The sequence below is a fragment of the Apus apus genome, chromosome 19 (genome assembly GCF_020740795.1).
Source record: "Apus apus isolate bApuApu2 chromosome 19, bApuApu2.pri.cur, whole genome shotgun sequence".
Classification (NCBI taxonomy): Eukaryota; Metazoa; Chordata; class Aves; order Apodiformes; family Apodidae; genus Apus; species Apus apus.
Genome location: NC_067300.1, coordinates 9,022,187 through 9,039,760, shown reverse-complemented (window position 1 = coordinate 9,039,760; position 17,574 = coordinate 9,022,187). Strand labels below are relative to the sequence as shown.

Below are 17,574 nucleotides of genomic sequence, written 5' to 3'. Positions count from 1 at the left end.
AAAATCAAATAGTTTGGTGGCAAGTTCTAAATAAAATATGGCCTAATGATTTAATAAATATTTAAAGTTTATTTCTCTCTTTGTAGATAATTCAGATTCTTCAGTGACTATGAACTTTGCATATCATGGTTTTCAAGATTTCTTATTATAAACCTAAAGATTTTAAAGTCCATCAGTAGAGGTCTAATCCATCTACTTTTAGTACGTTCGAAATTCAGCTGTTAGCTACTTAAGACCTTGGTTATTTTAGTAAAGAAAATTCAAGAACAGAGTATTATGCTGATTCTGGCACTCAACAGGAAAAATCTTGAACAACTTTCAAGCTGTTACCACCTTAATTGTTCAGTGCCAGCAGTGTGAGAGAAAGCAAGCAACTGTATTGCACTTAAAAGAACACTCACTCCTCCAATAGTACAGCACTGGCTATGATACAGAGAACTTTTTTCAGCCTATACAATTTGCTTTACAAGTAGTCTAAACCACAAACTACATACATACTAGGCAAGATCCAAATCAAATCAGTATTAGATTACAGTCACAGTTTTCATTCCATACAGGTCAATTTATTTGGATGAGCTGTGGCTCCCTCCCCCCTTCAGAAAACAAACCAGCATTGCCCAGGTGAACATCTCTGATTTCATACACAGACAAACCAAGTCCTGTTTGATAAGCATTACAAATGTGCATGGTCCTCTTAAGGCCACAGTGTTATGTTACAATGTGGACATGTTTTTCCCCTGCTGGGAGGGGAGCATCCTTCAGAAATTAAAGAATCCCTGAAACTATGTCTTCCAAGGTCACACGATTAGGTTTAAAATAAACTTAAAGAATAAATTGCCTATGCAATTTACAAATAGTTTTTGTAACAGACTATTTCCTCCCTTGTGTCTATTCTTTACCACAGCAAAGCTATTTCTAGCCAGTTTTTGTTGTTTTTTTTGTTTGTTTTGTTTTTAAAGGAAAAGTTACATATATTTCATGTTTGGTAATGATTTGAGTAGATGAGGTGCAAACAGGGAGACCCATGAAAAAAATCACCCATCATTAAATCTCTGTCATGTCAACTGCAGCTTGTACTGATACCATGTGCTGTAAGATTTAATAGTTCTTTGTATACTCAGACCATGAGTAAGGATTCCAAATACAAAGCCATTGTATTCTACTTCAGTGTTGGATACTTCCTCTGTCCAATTCTTCCCAGCCTTGAATTTCCAGTGGCTGCAGAAGACTGAAAAAGGAGAACAGGAATTAAAAATGTTCTGTCAAAGTGTCATACTAGAGAAAAAATACAAGAAGTGGGAAGTAAAGTTCTGAATGCAAACCTGTTAAACAGGTGCTAGACTGGTCTATGTGCACACAGCTAACACTCTACATGCATCAGTCCAGGTTAAGCTAGTAAAACATCAATTCAAAATGCACGTAAGATTAAGACTCTGCTTGCCAGGTGATGGTGGCTATCAGAGCTAAATCACACTTCAGAAGCACCAGATTTTCAGTGTCAAGCACTTTCAGTTTTAATCTTTGTGGCTCTAGCAAGGCAAGAGAGACTCATCCTGCAGCAGCCAGAGCCTTGTTCTGGGTGCAACAAGCCTTGCTGCACTGCAGGGGCCTGTGAGGTGGCCTCTTGTCACGTCACCTTTTAGCCCCTCACACTTTGAGAACAGATGAAAATGATGCTGTGCAGCAGCTGCTGTTCCATTCCTTTATCTTGCAAAACCCCCAAATGCTACAAAGGCAGGGAAAGCCCAGAGGCAAAGCAGGTGACAGGCTGGATTATCTCCCTGTAAGGATGAGCTGAGGGTTCAAAAGGCATCTCGGACAAGAGGTGGAATTTGTACTGACATTAATAAGTAACTTGGTGTGGCCCTAAAAGGTGGGTGTGGCCTCTGGTCACCTAACACAAGAAGGTTCAGCATGACTATGATTTACTCAAGCAAGTTTTCACTAACTTGGTAAAACACTCAGGGCTAACAAAGTTTATGGTTTTGTTCAAAGCCAAGATGGGGCCTTTACTCACTTGTGCAAACTGAGAGGGATTGTAGAAGGGCACTGCTCCTGCTGAAGGTCCCCCTGGAGGTGGAACAGCGGCTGGCTAGAAAGCAGATAACACTGAAGTTACAAACTGGAGAGCTTCACCAACCTCTGAAACATGGTTTGCTCAGTGACACAGAAGATATTCACAGTAATAATGCCAACAATATGGACAGTGCAGCATATTGTAACCACTGCAAAAAGTGCCAGTACAGTCTGCATCCATATCTTAATATTAAACTTGCTTAATGTAGGAGTTGGCCAAACAAGGTCACATGCATAAACTGTAAAGAGCTCTGAAAATCCAAAGCATGCAAAACCAAAACAAGACACCAGTGTGACTCCACTGAATTAGTACCTGCTGCTTTTGTTAGTAGACCTTAGGACTTGCCCCAAAATAAATGTTCTACATCAAGTTTTGCTTCACTAAGAAATACCAGAATGTTTATGTCATCCCTTTAGGGTGATCCCACAGTACTGGAACTTACAGCAGAGATGAAGTATTCCTTTAATTCCTACAGGGGCTTTTGCAGATGAAACAGGCAATGGTATTATTACCAATTTGAGACTGGCATCAGCAGAATGACAAGGTTTTGCTTGTGAGAGTCTTTTAAAGAGGTTTTTGTTTTGTTTTGTTTTCATTTAAAAAATCAACTGACAACTTTGGTATCCCAGGAAAGAGCTGATCAAAATGATGAAGTGAAACTCAGGAATATGAACATGAACATAAATTCAAGGCATGCCTGGATTACATGCATTCTCATGAATACAAAAAAAACCTCTGAAGACCCTGTTTGAGTGTTAAAAGGAACACTACATCAGTAGCCACTTTCAGTGTTATTTCTGTGAAATGAGAAGAGGGGAAAATGACTAAAAGGAGCATTAGTATTTGAGCAAATGCAAAATAAAGGGGGGGGGGGGGGGGGAAGAGTAAATAAGTTAACATAAATGAGAATGGCCAGCCACATGTACCTGATTAAAATGCTGGCTTACTTCACGTGATAATGAACTCATTGAACTAGAGCGCGAAAGCTACAAAACAGCAAGAACACACAAATACAAAAAAACACAAATAAAAAAATCATCATGCATGTCACTGCCCCAAGCTTCCAGTTGTTCCATTTCATTTTAAAAGTCTCACTGCCAAAGGTTAAACCAACTTCAAGTTAAAAAAAAAAAAAAAGTTAAAATGTAAAGGAAGAAGTTAGTTTAAACCAAAAGGACTTCTTAAAGCACAAAATTATGTGGGTATAGAAAACATTTAGTAGGGTCAAGGGTCATGTTACTCTGCCTGGCACACAGCAATCTACTCTCCTTGTTGTGTCTGGCACCTAATATTAGTGAAATCATATGCATGCATGGAGGCAAGAAGAGATCCTCAAACTGCTACTGACATTTTACTCTGTAAAAGGCTTGTACAAGTCTACTTAGATAGGAAAAGGAGATGACAATGTAGGAACACAGAGGCTGAACTTCTCATATGAGCTTAGAGGCCTTTTCTGTACAATTTTGGAGGCAGCCACAGGATTCCACCTTGGCTAGTTATCTGCAACTGCATCAGTTACTGGTTGTTTGAGATGGCCCGTGTTAAGTCCACTACAAATTAATGGTTAAAATACACTGCACAAGCTAACTGCTTGGAATCAAGCCTTACCTCTCCTGACTGGGAGCCATCGGGGTTGGAAACGGGAGGACCAGACCCAGGAGGAAGGATGGCAGGGTTTAAATACTGAAGACAAACAATGCAATTTTGTTAACCTCAGATACTCAGATCCTATTTCACATTTCTGCCACACCGATCCCTCTGAAGCAAAACAACATTACAAGACACCAAGCAGGGTGAGACTTCCTATGTTCTTGGTCACTTTTCACCAGCTTCCCACATTTTCACTTGCATTTCGCTTCTCCAGCTCTTTAGGTGAAATTCTAGCATAGGTTTGTGAATGACAATAACATGCTTTGTCAAACTGTGGCTCTGAAACTGCTATTCAGAATCCTGAGGAGTTTTTAAACCGAAGTTTGAATTCTCTGTACAAGGCACTGTTTCTAACCCACCTCTGGTTCAGCAGCTGCAGCAGGATCTGTGTTGGTTTGATTTGCAGCTGGTGTGTGCTCTGCTGCATCAGTCCCTTCCATTGGCTGTGGTTCCCCTGGAACTACAAAGAAAATGGGATTTAACCAAACACACCAGACCAGGGGATTTGACTTCACAGAATGAGAAGCAGAGACATCAGCAGAACTGCATGTCTAGAACACCAAACTTCTCCCAGGAAAAGGTAACTTAAAGAGGGCAGTGTCACTGTCTCTGTCTGACAAGCCTGCAAGCAGGAGATGCACACAGTTCATGCTGGTAACCTGAGTGCAACACAGCTTGTAGTGAAAGCGTGAAAAACCCAACAGATGGTAAGCAAGTGTGCATGGAAAACCTTCCCCCTTCTTCCCCCAAAAAGCAAATCTGGAGCTAGGTACAAGTGCCAGAAGTGAGCACGAGACACTGAGCAACACAGGAATACTCCACAGTTCAAACATTGCTGTCTGGATGGCCTGGCCTCTCTGCAACAGGGGTGGAAAAGTAAAAAACAAAACAAAACCAACAAAAAAGAGAACTCCCTTGTTTGCAGCACGCAGAGCTCAGCTTTACCAACCCATTTGTTTTACTGCAGTTCCCAAACAAATCCTACTTCTAAACCAAATCTGAGTTAATGAGATTGAGTTAAAGGCTACATAATACTGGAAAAAGTGACTTAGATGACCACATAACAATAAATAACTGTACAACCTCTTTACTATTTTATCCACCCATACCTGAGTTTGGAACAAACACGTTTGCAGGAATTGGCATTGGTGCCAAGGGGGCAAACAGGTCTGATGGGGCAGGAACAGCACCACTGGACTTGGTTCCACCTGGATTCAGGACATCAACATAACGGGCTCTGCTTCCAGCTGAAACAGAAAAATCCAGAAGTAACAGGATTAAGCCTTGTGTTAGTCATCCACGTGTCTGTTTCCAACAGTCTGCTGGTTAAGGCATCTTTCTAAAGCAGAAAATAATGCTCCAGGGATACAAACAATAATATCCAAGTCACAATAAGAACTGTGGCAGCAAACACAGTGCAGAAGCAGGGCACAAGTAGAGCCAGCAATAGCCACAACTCCATGGTATCACTGAGTTGCCAGCTTTCCCCAAACAACTCCAGAGAAGCCAAAACATCTGCCTTCGTATTTTATGCAAGAGAAAATGTCAAGTCTTCCATACTTTTAAGCATCAATGTTGTCTGTTACCTGCTCTTCTGGAGAACATGTTGACAGGGGCACCAGGTGGGCCTCCAGGTCCAGGTGGAGCAGCCTGAGGACCTTTAGGAAATCCTGTTGGAGGTGGTGGTGGAGGCTTGCTCTGCAGGGAGAACAACAAAAAAACAACCACATCATTGACTGAAAGTTTTTAACCACATATGAGTCTATTCCTCCTTTTCCTTACCTATTCCAGAGCACAAAAAACTAGGAATACAGACATACATCCAGCAGTGCAGACCAGTATTCCTCATGATCCATCTGATAACTTAACTTAAGGCATTTCTACAATGCATCTACACTCACTCTAAAAGGAAAGATTCACAACAGTGGTTCTTATTTGTTTGTGTTTTGAGACAGATCCTGCAATAACAAGGATGGGCAGGATGTGTGATTTTCTTCACTATACAATGCATTACATTTTCAAAACTATAGACTCTCCCTACCTTTTTCCCTATATTATGTTTGCAGCAAATCAATTAGCAAGCAACTGTCTAGGTGATGCCAACTTCTGTGAAGAGATATACTGGACTCAGTTCAGAGTAAGTTCCCTTGTAAATTCAACTGCAATTACTGGATTCACACCAGCAACTCAAGATACAAATGGTTCTATGAGGATGTAGACCATAAAAACATATAACCTGTTTATTAGTTTCAAAAAATGTTGCACATTTTAATCCAAATTCAAATAAATGGCAACTCTTAAAAGCCAAGAACAGACTGAAGAAAATACTGAGCCAGTACAGAGTCCAGTTTTCCACTTGGTGAAATAATGAGTTCTCAGATTCTTACCTCTTCTTCTGGTTCATCCAGATTAACCCAACGTTGTTTCTGTTCATCCCAAACAATCTACAAGGAAATCACAGTACAAGATTAGGAGCTCAAACACAGCTGTTAAGCAAAAAAAAAACCAAAAAACAAAAAACCACACAACAAACCAACCAACCCATCCCAAACTGTAACTCTTATTTTTTCAAAAAAGAGCCAGTCTTGGAATAAGCACAATCTTGAAAGTTTTACACACATTTGTTTACTTGTCCAAACAATGTTCACGTGTCACCTAGGAAAATATTTTGAACACATTAAAATGTATAAAGGTTTTGTGATTTAGGGGACTTACTGATTTGTTCTTGTCATCTGGAAGGTGAGCTTCATTTTTTCCTTTTCCCATCAGCCAGCGAAACCAGTTTGCACCAGTCTAAAAATAAATTCAACTATTCAGTTAATTCTCTCAAAACTGTACTTACAAGCAGATTAAAATAAATAGTCATACAACAATTAATTTTCTGGTAGGGACTTGAACTCTGAGCCCAAAGTTGCATCTCAAAAACAGAAGGAGTTTAGTCAGCACCTCTGATATCAGCAACCTGGACCAGGTGTTACCACATGTACTAACAAATCTCCTCCAGCTCTAATTACCTTATTCAGAAAGTTTACCTTTCTAGGTGCTGGTTCCTTCTTTTCTTTTTTAGTGTCTTTCCCTACAGGAACAGAGGGAGAAGGAGAGGGCTGTTTTGCTGCAGAGTTGGATCTCTCTCGTCCCACAGAATGAGCAGAGGACTCTGAAGTTGTCCGTGACCTTCGCCCATAGCCCTGCAGAACAAATGGACAGGAAGGCACAAAGTTGTCACTGCTGGAGAAATTACACTTCATCTTGCTAAACAATCTCCTTCTTTGAAAAGTTAGCACTGGGAAGAGATGCAAAAGCACATAAAAAAATACACATAATTAAGAATGAAGGAAAGGAATGGCCTGCTCATGGCACAGAGCACGTGCTGAAGACTGAGCTGCAGCTCTGGATCTTCAGCCTGGTGCCTGGTTAGGTACAAAGCCAGGACATGCACAATAAGCAAGCAGCTAAACATCTGACAAAACCGTTTATCTAAAAATCCCACACCATTAAAGATATCTAAGCTGGTTATTTGGGTACTTACACCTCCTCTGACATGCAGAAGGTTAAGAAAAGAGCTGAAGCCTGGCCAGGTAAGTGCACTATCATGTCAGTGGTCCATTAAAAAGAGGTAAACCAGGGCAGTGCTGAGCAGGCTAACCAACCCACAAGATAGAAAAATGCTGCACCAGAGAGTGACTCCTGCATTTCTTTTTGCCCTCTAACATTAGGTTGTTCTTTTAATGCTCGTGTAGCAACTCAAGCATAAAAAACCCAAACAGCCACTGTTTTTTCTGTAAGTACAGTTAACTTCCAGTTAAAAAGTCTCCCCCTCCTTTATCAGGTGCCACATGTATCCCTATTAAAAATGTTCATAATAATTATTTCAAAAAATTGGCACCTCAGGAGACCAGCTTGCAAGGAGATAACTTCAGTGGTATTTAAACAGTTAAAATACTATATATTTTAAGAAAGGGATTTGGGATTTTGATAAACACCTTCCCAATTTTCAGCTGTGACCACGTGGCAGTCAATATTGTGCTTTTAAAACTGTTCTTTAAGGCCTGCTTGCCTCACTTGCTGGTGTATGCCACAAGTTCTTCTGGCTATCAAGAATTATTCTGGGAGATAGGAGAGGAAGGCAGGGCACAGAAAAGTAAATTAAACTCCTCAGACAACAGCCTGATAATCCCCCTCCCCCTTTAAAAAAAAAACCAAACAAGACAAGAAAATTACAGCTAACATTTTTCTACTATTTCTTCATTATTTATTCCACTGAAGAGGAAGGACAGGGGGGATGAAAAACTAATCTTCAAGTCTTGCTGAAGAGTAAGATGTAGCTCAAACACACTTGTGTTTGCAAAGATCTGCAATGAAGCTGACATTTGCTGAAGAGATGTAGGAAATAGATACCATGCTAGCCATTCTGCCATAGAAATCCTCCTCTCTCTGTTCTGGGAAGGAGTTTTGTGAAGACTCTGGGGCAATTCTCTGCATTCCTTGAGAAACAAATGACATTATGTTAACAGGGAGGAACACAACAACAACAAAACCCAAAGAGGCCCCCCAAACAACACAACAGTTTTAAGATAAAAGTTCTCACTGGTTATGAATTTTGTGCTAGAAAGCACTTGATATTTTAAAGAACGTGAACTGCAGTTGGTCTGATTGGGTTTTTTCTCAAATTATGTTTGTTCCAACCACAGGTCAGAGCAGGCTGAGGGGATGCAATCACCAGTATGGGGCAGTTTAAGGTCCTTCACACCTCTACCAGCTCTGCCAAGCTTGTGCATGTCTGCCTTGACACGTCATGTCACAGAATTAAAGATTAACAAGAGTCCCAGAAGCTGACATCCAGAGGCAGAAATCCTCAAGGCTCCAATCCCAGAGCTTCCAAACAGAACTGCCAATTCCAGTGCACTCTGAATCATTTCATGATGCAGAAAATTACCTGCTAATTTCTAAATCATAATTTGCTGAGCCTAACCTTTCTTTTAAACTAAGCCAAATAAGCAGGATGGACACTGTAACTTTCTACAGATATTTCTGTGCCATTATGTTGCATTTTTAAATTTCATTACCCAATGCTTGACTTACTATTTTCTAAACATTGAGATATTTTGAATTATTCCCCCAAATCCTTCCTTTCCCTTATAAGGGAGGGAAGCTGTTGTCATAGATTCCAGACCTGTTTCTGGGTTTGTCTGCTCTTCTGACCGTGGCTCCATTTCTTGTGGTGGCCCTCCTGGTGGCAGTGCTGACCCTAAATACAGGGGTGATGGTTCAGTTCCATATGGATTTGCATATCCTGGAGGTGCAAAGCCAGGTCCTGGACCAACAGGCTGAGAAGCCACTGGATAGAATGGGACACTTCGGACAGCTTCTTGGTCACCAGGAGGAATCGTAGCAGCTGACCCATCAAGGACAGCCTGAGGGACTGCAGCACACACACAGAATAAAGGTAAGAAATTCCAATGTGAACCTTTTACCCTATGAATAACAGGATACAATGCAGAAGTGAAATCTCAGTTTCTACCACCCCCTTGTATCTTATGCAAGAAACCTGAACTATTTCTCTCTGTCACACAACACTAACCTGAAGGCATCAGCTGCACACTTTGCATCTGTTGAGCCATGTTGGGCAATAAGGAAGCCAGCAATGCATTTTCAGCACCTGGACCCACGTCCCTGCCAGCTCCTGCTCCATCACACTGACTGCCATGGTCCAGCTCCGAGCTCGGGGTGCTGCAGCCATATGGTGGGGGGGTGGATCTGTCTGTGCTATAAGCTATTGCACCCTCCTGCACAGGAAAGGAAGAACTTATGAACTGGACCTGACATGAGGTTCATAAGCAAGACAACATACAGCAAAGGAAATCTCGAGTGAAAAGAGCACAAGGTTTTTGTGGTGTTTAGTCAACAAATGAGCCGTCAGCCATTTGCAGGACAAGTTCAACCCAATAATTTGAAGTTTTTTGGTTTCTTGTCTGTTTTTTTAAATGGAAGCTTAGATAATTAGCTGAAGGCTTGAATTTCTGACAGATCTCTTTAAAGAAGAGGTAATTTACATGTAGCTAAACTAATTCACACTCAGGTTTTTTCTCTGGCAAGCAGATTCTCTGCTTAGTGGGTGTTACTGAAACCTAACAAGCCTTGCACTTCTTGCATTACAGAACTAAGAAAAGCCTATTCCATATAATGAACAACACCCGTTGACTCTTCTCTTTCGAGTTTCAGGGCACTGAAGTGTGGTAAATCCACTTGGTTTAAATCATAACACTTGCACTTTGTGACATGAATGTGGTCACTTTGTACATTTCTGTCATTAGCAGTATAAACAAAACCATGCAAAGAAATGGATTTACACTAAGAGTGACTACTTGAGAGTAGTTGGAAAGTACATTCTGTACCTTGATCTGTTCATCCACGTGTCGCAGCCTTTTTAGCCAAGAAGGTTCAATAAAAGATTCCTGTTCTGGTTTTTCTTTTATCTGTGGGTCAAACAGGCGCAGCTGGGATGACATCTAGGGAGAGGAATCAGTAAGTTAACCAGCCAACAAAAGGCACCTTTAGCCACAGCTCACCACCTACAACATGAAGCCACGAATACTTAATTCTTCCTGAAGTTACCTGGATTAGCTGGCCAATAAGTACAGGTGAGTAGTAATGTGGATCTTTGAGGACAGTTCTGGAAATCACCTCACAGTAATGGAAAGCCTGAGCAGCAAGTCCCATCTCAGCCAGTCGGCAGGCATAGATGAATTTGAAAACCTAGGGAGTGCAAGCAGGGGAAATAAACCAAGTGACCCAAACATGCACAGTGGTATCAAGTGAAAAGCAGTCTGACATTTCAGCTGAAAGCTCAGATAGCCCATGATCACATCTATAATAGGTAGGGGGAAAAATTGAGGGGAAAAAGCATTCCACTCTCTTTTTTCACCCAATGTATGCACAATGGGAGGTGTCTGTTTGTCCACAGCTAGTGCCAAAACATGCTGCTGGATTTTTCTTTTTGAATATAATTGTAGTAACAAAAAATTCAGATATTCAGAATGCACTGATGAAAAATGTGAAAAGGAGATCTAAGTGACAGCAGGAAACAAGCAATCTTGCATTGCATTATCCACAAATCCTCCGTGTTACAATGGATAAAATATTTGCTGTGCTGAATGCAGCAGGTCAGAAATTAAAGCCTAACATAAAACCTGCCAAAATAAAATATAAAGAAACAGCTTCTCACCTGGAAATTGGGCAAGCAGCCAGGCTGAGTTCCTAGTGACTGTGCATATTCATAGGCTTCTGTTCTTTGAATGGCTTCATTGGTGGCAAACTTAAAAAATGGCAAGCTGTTTGAGAATGGGAGAGGAAAAATATTGTTTAATACTGATATTACATAGCCTGACAACAAATACAAGTGGAAATTAAGTCAGAAACATCACTCTGCTAGGAACACAGTATCAGTAACTTCTACTCCTTAAACAAGGACAGGGCATCAAATAGTGACCTCAAAGCCAGCTGGGGACAGTGATTAAGAGGAGCAGTACAACTCAGTCTCTCAAACCATGAGGCTTTCAATTTTGCATTTAAAAAGTTGTGTTTAAAAAAAGAAGGAAGGAAAACCAAACCTATGATTTGATCCAATTAGGACCAGCTTTGTTGTCTTCCTTGTGTAGACTCCAAAACCAATTTGGGCCATAAGGTAACAAAAATGAGCAGCATCCAGCAGGCCTTTAGAAGCTGTAGAAAAATAAGCATATTCCCTCTCAGTGTCCCAGTGTAATTCAGTGTCCCATATTGTTTTGGCTTTACATTAAAATACCTCCACACTAGAGACACACCCATACAGAACTGTTCCACTCCATATTTTACATAGCAATTGCTTGTTTTCAAAACACATAGGCTGAGTAATTAAAGCTTCCAGAAAGCTTTTCCCTCAGTCATCACCCTGTTCATTCCCCAAGAGTTACCAAGAGTGTCTCCCATGGTAGCAATGGTCCTGGATTCCAAGTCCACATTATTGGTCAAGTTGGATAACACCATTGCTAGATGAGGCCTCCAGTCTCCCCATTTCTCATCTCCACAGCACTAAAATTAGAAGAATTACTTAAGTCAATCAGTGACTGGAGCTCTGCATGACTAAGTGTTTCAACCTAATAAGGACTAAAACAACTTATCTGACAATCCTAGGAAAAGCACATGGAAAGATGAGTGTTGGGAACTACCCACTGCAGAACCTCTCTAGTCTCAACTGCAGCTCACACTTGAATCTTACCGTGGATGCAGCTGGCATCCTTCCAGACATCAGCTGGTAAACAGTCTGCAGAGGGTCATTAATTGGGAGACTGTTGGCAAATCTACAGAGACATTATACAGAAAGACAAAACACAAACGTGGAGTAAGTAGTTAAAATGCACTTGAACACCCAGTCGCTGTTAATCCAGCTTAGTTTAAAAGAAGGAAGTGCTGTTTGAAAATACTACACTTGAATAAGCAACTGCCCAGTGGGTCATGTTCAAAAGTTACTAGTTAACAGAATCTGAGTTAAGAAGAAAGAGAGAAAGATTTTCTGCCTACAGATAAAGCATGCAGGAGCCATCTGCTCCTTTCAGGCAAGGAGTATGAAGGGTAGAAGAGTCACTTGCCTTTAACAAAGTGGACAGTTGGGTTTTTGCTGTTTTTTCAAGCCCAGCTAACAGGACCTGTCCAGCAAGCCCACAGAGGACCCTGATCAAATACCCCTTGAATGGAGCAATGGCACAGAGTAACTTCTCAGGTTTAAGCTCTGGAGCCCCCAACACACAAAGGACATGGACCTCTGGAGTGTGTCCAGAGGAGGGCACAAAAATGACCAGAGGGCTGCAGCAGCTCTCTTGTGAAGACAGACTGAGAGAGCTGGGGTTGTCCAGCCTGGAGAAGAGAAGGCTCTGGGGGACCTTATGGGTCCTTCTAATACCTGAAAGGAGCCTATAAGAAGGCTGGGGAAAAGCTGTTCACGAGGGCATGTAACAATAGGACAAGGGGTGATGGTTTCAAGCTAGAGAAAGTTCTCCTTAGCAGAACAGGCAGGTACATCATACTAAGCAAGAAGTAAAACATTACCTGGTCATGACTCGTGCATGTGTTCTGCTGTCCATTTTGCTGGCAAGTAGCAGAGCATGACCCCATAAACCATGCTTCATGGCAGACTCCAAAGCATCCTAATAAATACAGAAATTAGTTCCCTGGGAATAGCTTAACACACTACTCAGATAAACAATTATTGTTTTAGGATAGTAATTTGTAACTGAATGAAAAAATGTTTATTTAGATCAAATGCTAACACATGAGTATAGTTCTGTTTTATATTCTAAACTGTAGGGTGTAACATTTTTCCATATCAGTGCAGTGCCATGAAATATCATACACACTGCAAGCTGCAGAAGTGATTTCAGCTGATGCCTGGACTACTAAAATTTGTGAAACACAAGTAAACAAAGACACTGAAGTATTGGAAACAAGAGTGTAAGAACTCACCTTCTTGCGGCCATAAAGCAGCAGCTCTCTGAATCTCTCTGTCTCTTTCTCGAGACTGTCAATCACAGTTATAAGACTATCAGTGAGAAAGGAGAGCTGGGCTTCACCAGATTCCTCTTCCGCTTGTTCTAAAGCCTCATTAGTGAAATCAATCAGATTTGCCTCATTAGGGGACTTCCCAGGAAGCCACACTGTTTTATGATCTCGGAGCAGAAGTTCTGCCAGGTCTGTTCCCACAACAGTCTACACATGTAGAGAAAAAAAAAAAAACAACCACCAGAAAAGAAAAAAACCCACATTATTTCAACATTGCCTTTGTTTTAATTGTCACTTCAACAACAACGTGTGAATATCAGCACCTCTGAGCACAAGTGGCCAGTTTACCCGCTCCATTAATCTGTGAACCATTCCAAGGTAAGTCACTGTACGGATATTAGTGTCTTTTACATAAATACCATTTTGTGTATAAAATATTTGAGGATAGATACAAATTTAAGCAGCAAGACATACCCCATTCTGCCTGCACAACAGTACAATAAAGTCCCAAAGCAGACTTGCAGATTCTTTGTCAATTAAATTCTCATTCTTAAAGCACTGTGCAGCTTTATTTTGTGCAAAATTAATAACATCCACTTTGTGGGTGTCATCCCTGAAAAAAACAGGAAAGTTTTTAGTGAGACAAATGTAAACATTCAGATCATTAGTGATTTGTATGAGGAAGAAATTTAAAGCACATGTATTATTTAAGCAGGTGAAATGCCACAAATATTTTAAGTAATTTTAAATCCTCTAATGTGCAGACAATTAAGAGTTTGATAAAGATGCATTAAAGTTATTTCTGAAATCTGTAAAAACATACTTAGCAAGAGGACCAGGAAATGCTCTCATCTCTTCTTGTTCTGGAGAATGCTGTAACATAGTCTAAAACAGAAACGAACTATAAGAAATTCTTATCACAATGAATTTTGCTTTTTAACAATAAAACCCACAGACCTGAACAGAACCCACTGCATCATCTTTTACAGAAAATACACCTGGTGCCTTGCAGCCTGCACCGGGGTAATAAATGATGAAACCTTCTTTACATCAATGTCATTTTGTAGCAAAATATAATAATCTTTCTCATATCTCTTTAATCATTGGACAGAATCAGAGTCATTTAGGTTGGAAAACCTTTAAGACCATGGAGTCCAACTGTAAACCTAACACTGCCAAGTCCAATACATTTCCTGATGCAACAGATCCAAGTTCCCTCTCCCCTTCCAAAAGAAGGACCTGTATTCCACCATCTCCCTTTACCTCCATACTGTGTATTTCAACCAGAGCTGGCTGTCCTTCTGAAGGCAGGTTTGGCAGCACTTTTATTAAGAAGCCCCCAGGACCAAATCTAGCACAGATATGAGGCACTGAAAATTTCTCAGGTGTTGAGGGCCTTAAAGGTGCTGAAATGTGAAGAAAAGAGAAAATAAGAACAGGCAACCTCTCTTTAAACTAAGTAAACTTGCCAGTGTATTTATCCTATTCAGTAATCCTGCAGTACTAGTGGAAAAAAACCTACCATTCAATGTGGCTAAACTTTATAAGCAACAATTAATCAGTTCAATTATAGTCCTGAAGATTTGCAACAACAAGAACAAAACTAGACTATGGAACTTTGAAATCCACTTTTTTTTTTCAATGCAGGGGTTTTGATTGCTTTTATCAACATGTTTCTGTGATCTCTGTACAAATATATGACATCTTCAAATAGCTAATGATAAACTTTGCTCATGGGTACAGATGCTGTAAAAGAGCATTTATTTCCTGTTCAGAGGCTCAGTCACTAGATGAAAGGCATCTCGTATGCCACAAATACTAACAGGGGCAAGCTACTACTGGTAGACAACCTCACAAGCACAGTGCCTCCCCTCCTCCTTCCCCAGTGGTGCAAATACCTTGTTCTACAGCTGACCAGCCAGTTTCAGTCAGGTAGCCATAGTCTGTGAAAGGCTGCTGTCCATCAAAGTTAGCATCATATCCTCCATAGGAATAATCTGCATGGAGCGACACGGCCTGCGCAGCCGTTTCATAGGGATGGGCAGTTAGATCATGGTTACTTCTATACAGCTGGCTCTAAACAGATCACATTAGTAGCTGTTAGCAGAGAGCGTGGAGTTACACAGAGCAACAACACTGCAAGCATGACTCAAGACTGAGCATCCACCCCATCTTCAATTCTTTATGCTGTTTGTAAACCTGGCTTACTACATCATTTGCAAGAGCTACGTTGCGAGACACCTGCAGCAACAGGTTTTGGAAGATGAAAATATCTTGGTGTTTCCCCTCAGTGTTTTTTACTACCACCTGATCTGTTCACATCACATCTGTTCATTTCTCTCCTGACAGAATGTTTATTTGTAAAGAGTAACATTATAGAATGAGTTACAGGTTCAAGTGTTGCTGTATCAGCAGCAATGGATCACAACGTTCATCTCCACAGTAACATACTGGCAGAAAATCTCCACTGATTTGACTTGTGATTGCCTAAATTACTCCTCAACCATCTCCAATACTAATTAAAATATGACTAAATGAATTAGAGTTCCAACTGGAAAATCATGTAAACTTCCAAGAAACATGATGAACTGACACATGAGAATACAGCTAAAACGACACACTCCACTAGCAAAGGCTGTACATCAAAAAACACCCAAATATGCTGTAAATATAAATACTTGAAAAACACAGCATAAGTAGATGAGTAATCAGTTAGATTTGGTTTTAAAGTCAAAATAGCATCATACAAATATGGAGTTAAGTCTTTTAACAGATCCCAAGTTCAGTAATAGCATTCATGCTTGTGATGAGAAAACCAACATGACGCCGAAAGCCAGACATGATTAACTCCAGCCAAGCACAGTAAGGGCAAAGTTCTCACAAACAGCAAATGGATTCAGTAGAGGAAATTTCTCATTTCTGTCTGTGGCAACTTGCACAGCTGAGTGCTGATTTTGGTTAGAGTTCTCTTGACAACTGTGATAAATATTTAATTTCAAAACTATATTACAGAAAAGTCTCAACTTACAGAATAAAAGTTTTCAAACTATATCTTCCCCGAGCTAAACCCAGAAATATTTCCATATTTCGAATGTTTCACCCACCCCTACCACACAGAGAGGCCCAACCCAGCCAGAATACTCAGTGTGGCCACTTGAAACTCACTTGTTGAGAGCGAGAGCTGAAGCTGCTCTGGTGACTGTGAACGCTGCGGGAGCTGCGCAGGCTGTGCCCGGAGTGCTCGCTGTGCACGCTGCGCCGCTCAAACTCATCCCCGTAGGGATCTCTGGGGGGTTCAGATTCATCATCAAAGCTCCCAGTAAAGCGAGGATCGTATCTCCAGTTATCTTCATACCGGTCATGTCTGAAGAACAAAGAAACATACAAAGTCAAAAATCAGCACAGCCACCCAGATCCCTGAGGGAAGTGACTTCGCTGGGTGCCTGTCAAGAAGAAAACTGTACCTGACTTCAGCAGGGCTTCCAGATGATTTCCTAGATTTAGGCTTTTATTACAGTAAACAATCGGACATTTCTTCAAGAAGCTCATCCAGAATATTTGAGATCAAGACCAACATCATACTCAGAGTCTGTTCTAGGAAAACCCACAGAATGTTTCCCTGATCTGAAAACAAGTCCTACTGCTTTAAACCCTTTATGTAAGAGGGATGTGACAGCTCACCTATTTTTCCTCAATGACCTACATGAAAGCTACAGAAAGGAGAAGCAACACATCACTGAAATACCTGTAATACTGCCTTGCAATAGTCTGCTTCAGGATGCATCTGCATTCCTGGAGAATGTGGACAGGATTTTACTTAGAAAGCTGCACAACACCCTGCAATTCCGATGCCTGATACAATGATCACAGCAGTTAACAAATTTTGAAGGCTTTGGGGCAGGTCTTCAGCAAATCAAGTAGTATTTCTGCTAGTGCACAAGCTGAGCCTCAGCCTTTGCTTTCACACTTCCTGCCATAATTCAATTTTCTGGTGACACATTTGACTATGGGGACTCAGCCCAGAAGAAACCAATACCAGACTCTCTGCCTTCACTCAGACACACACTAGTTCTCTGTCATCAGCACAGAGCTGGAAAGAGCCTTGAGAGAATGTGGATTGAATGGACAAACCTGTTGCCATATGGATATGCTTCTCTCTTCTGGTAAGGGTTGTGTTCAGCATCATACCAATACCTCTGATCATAACCTCTGGGATCTCTGTATCTGGAGTCATATCTGGACGAGTAACGTTCCCAGTGACTTGGATCTTTGGAACATAAAAATAAATGGTTTAGGTATTGGAAGTCATTGCC

At 40.9% G+C, this 17,574-nt stretch overlaps 1 protein-coding gene across 4 annotated transcripts in view; it reads right to left on the bottom strand.

Moving 5' to 3' along the window:
• Nucleotides 1–49: 49 nt before the first annotated feature.
• The window catches only part of SEC16A (SEC16 homolog A, endoplasmic reticulum export factor), a 29,392-nt gene continuing 11,867 nt past the window's right edge, over nt 50–17,574 (bottom strand). For 2 of the 4 annotated variants that reach the window (XM_051636601.1, XM_051636604.1), the window contains 27 exons: nt 17,393–17,528; nt 16,427–16,625; nt 15,160–15,337; nt 14,525–14,667; nt 14,085–14,146; nt 13,736–13,874; nt 13,226–13,468; nt 12,812–12,909; nt 11,985–12,066; nt 11,680–11,797; nt 11,338–11,449; nt 10,953–11,058; nt 10,343–10,483; nt 10,123–10,236; nt 9,309–9,513; nt 8,901–9,149; nt 8,126–8,211; nt 6,760–6,915; nt 6,443–6,520; nt 6,115–6,171; nt 5,314–5,425; nt 4,837–4,974; nt 4,087–4,187; nt 3,686–3,760; nt 3,004–3,063; nt 2,018–2,092; nt 50–1,228 (listed from right to left, as the gene is read on the bottom strand). In XM_051636601.1, the coding sequence (XP_051492561.1) occupies nt 1,160–1,228; nt 2,018–2,092; nt 3,004–3,063; nt 3,686–3,760; nt 4,087–4,187; nt 4,837–4,974; nt 5,314–5,425; nt 6,115–6,171; nt 6,443–6,520; nt 6,760–6,915; nt 8,126–8,211; nt 8,901–9,149; nt 9,309–9,513; nt 10,123–10,236; nt 10,343–10,483; nt 10,953–11,058; nt 11,338–11,449; nt 11,680–11,797; nt 11,985–12,066; nt 12,812–12,909; nt 13,226–13,468; nt 13,736–13,874; nt 14,085–14,146; nt 14,525–14,667; nt 15,160–15,337; nt 16,427–16,625; nt 17,393–17,528 (3,332 nt within the window). In that variant the 3' untranslated portion in view covers nt 50–1,159. The remainder of the gene's footprint in view (nt 1,229–2,017; nt 2,093–3,003; nt 3,064–3,685; nt 3,761–4,086; nt 4,188–4,836; nt 4,975–5,313; nt 5,426–6,114; nt 6,172–6,442; nt 6,521–6,759; nt 6,916–8,125; nt 8,212–8,900; nt 9,150–9,308; nt 9,514–10,122; nt 10,237–10,342; nt 10,484–10,952; nt 11,059–11,337; nt 11,450–11,679; nt 11,798–11,984; nt 12,067–12,811; nt 12,910–13,225; nt 13,469–13,735; nt 13,875–14,084; nt 14,147–14,524; nt 14,668–15,159; nt 15,338–16,426; nt 16,626–17,392; nt 17,529–17,574) is intronic. The other 2 variants (XM_051636603.1, XM_051636602.1) reach the window with 2 other exon arrangements.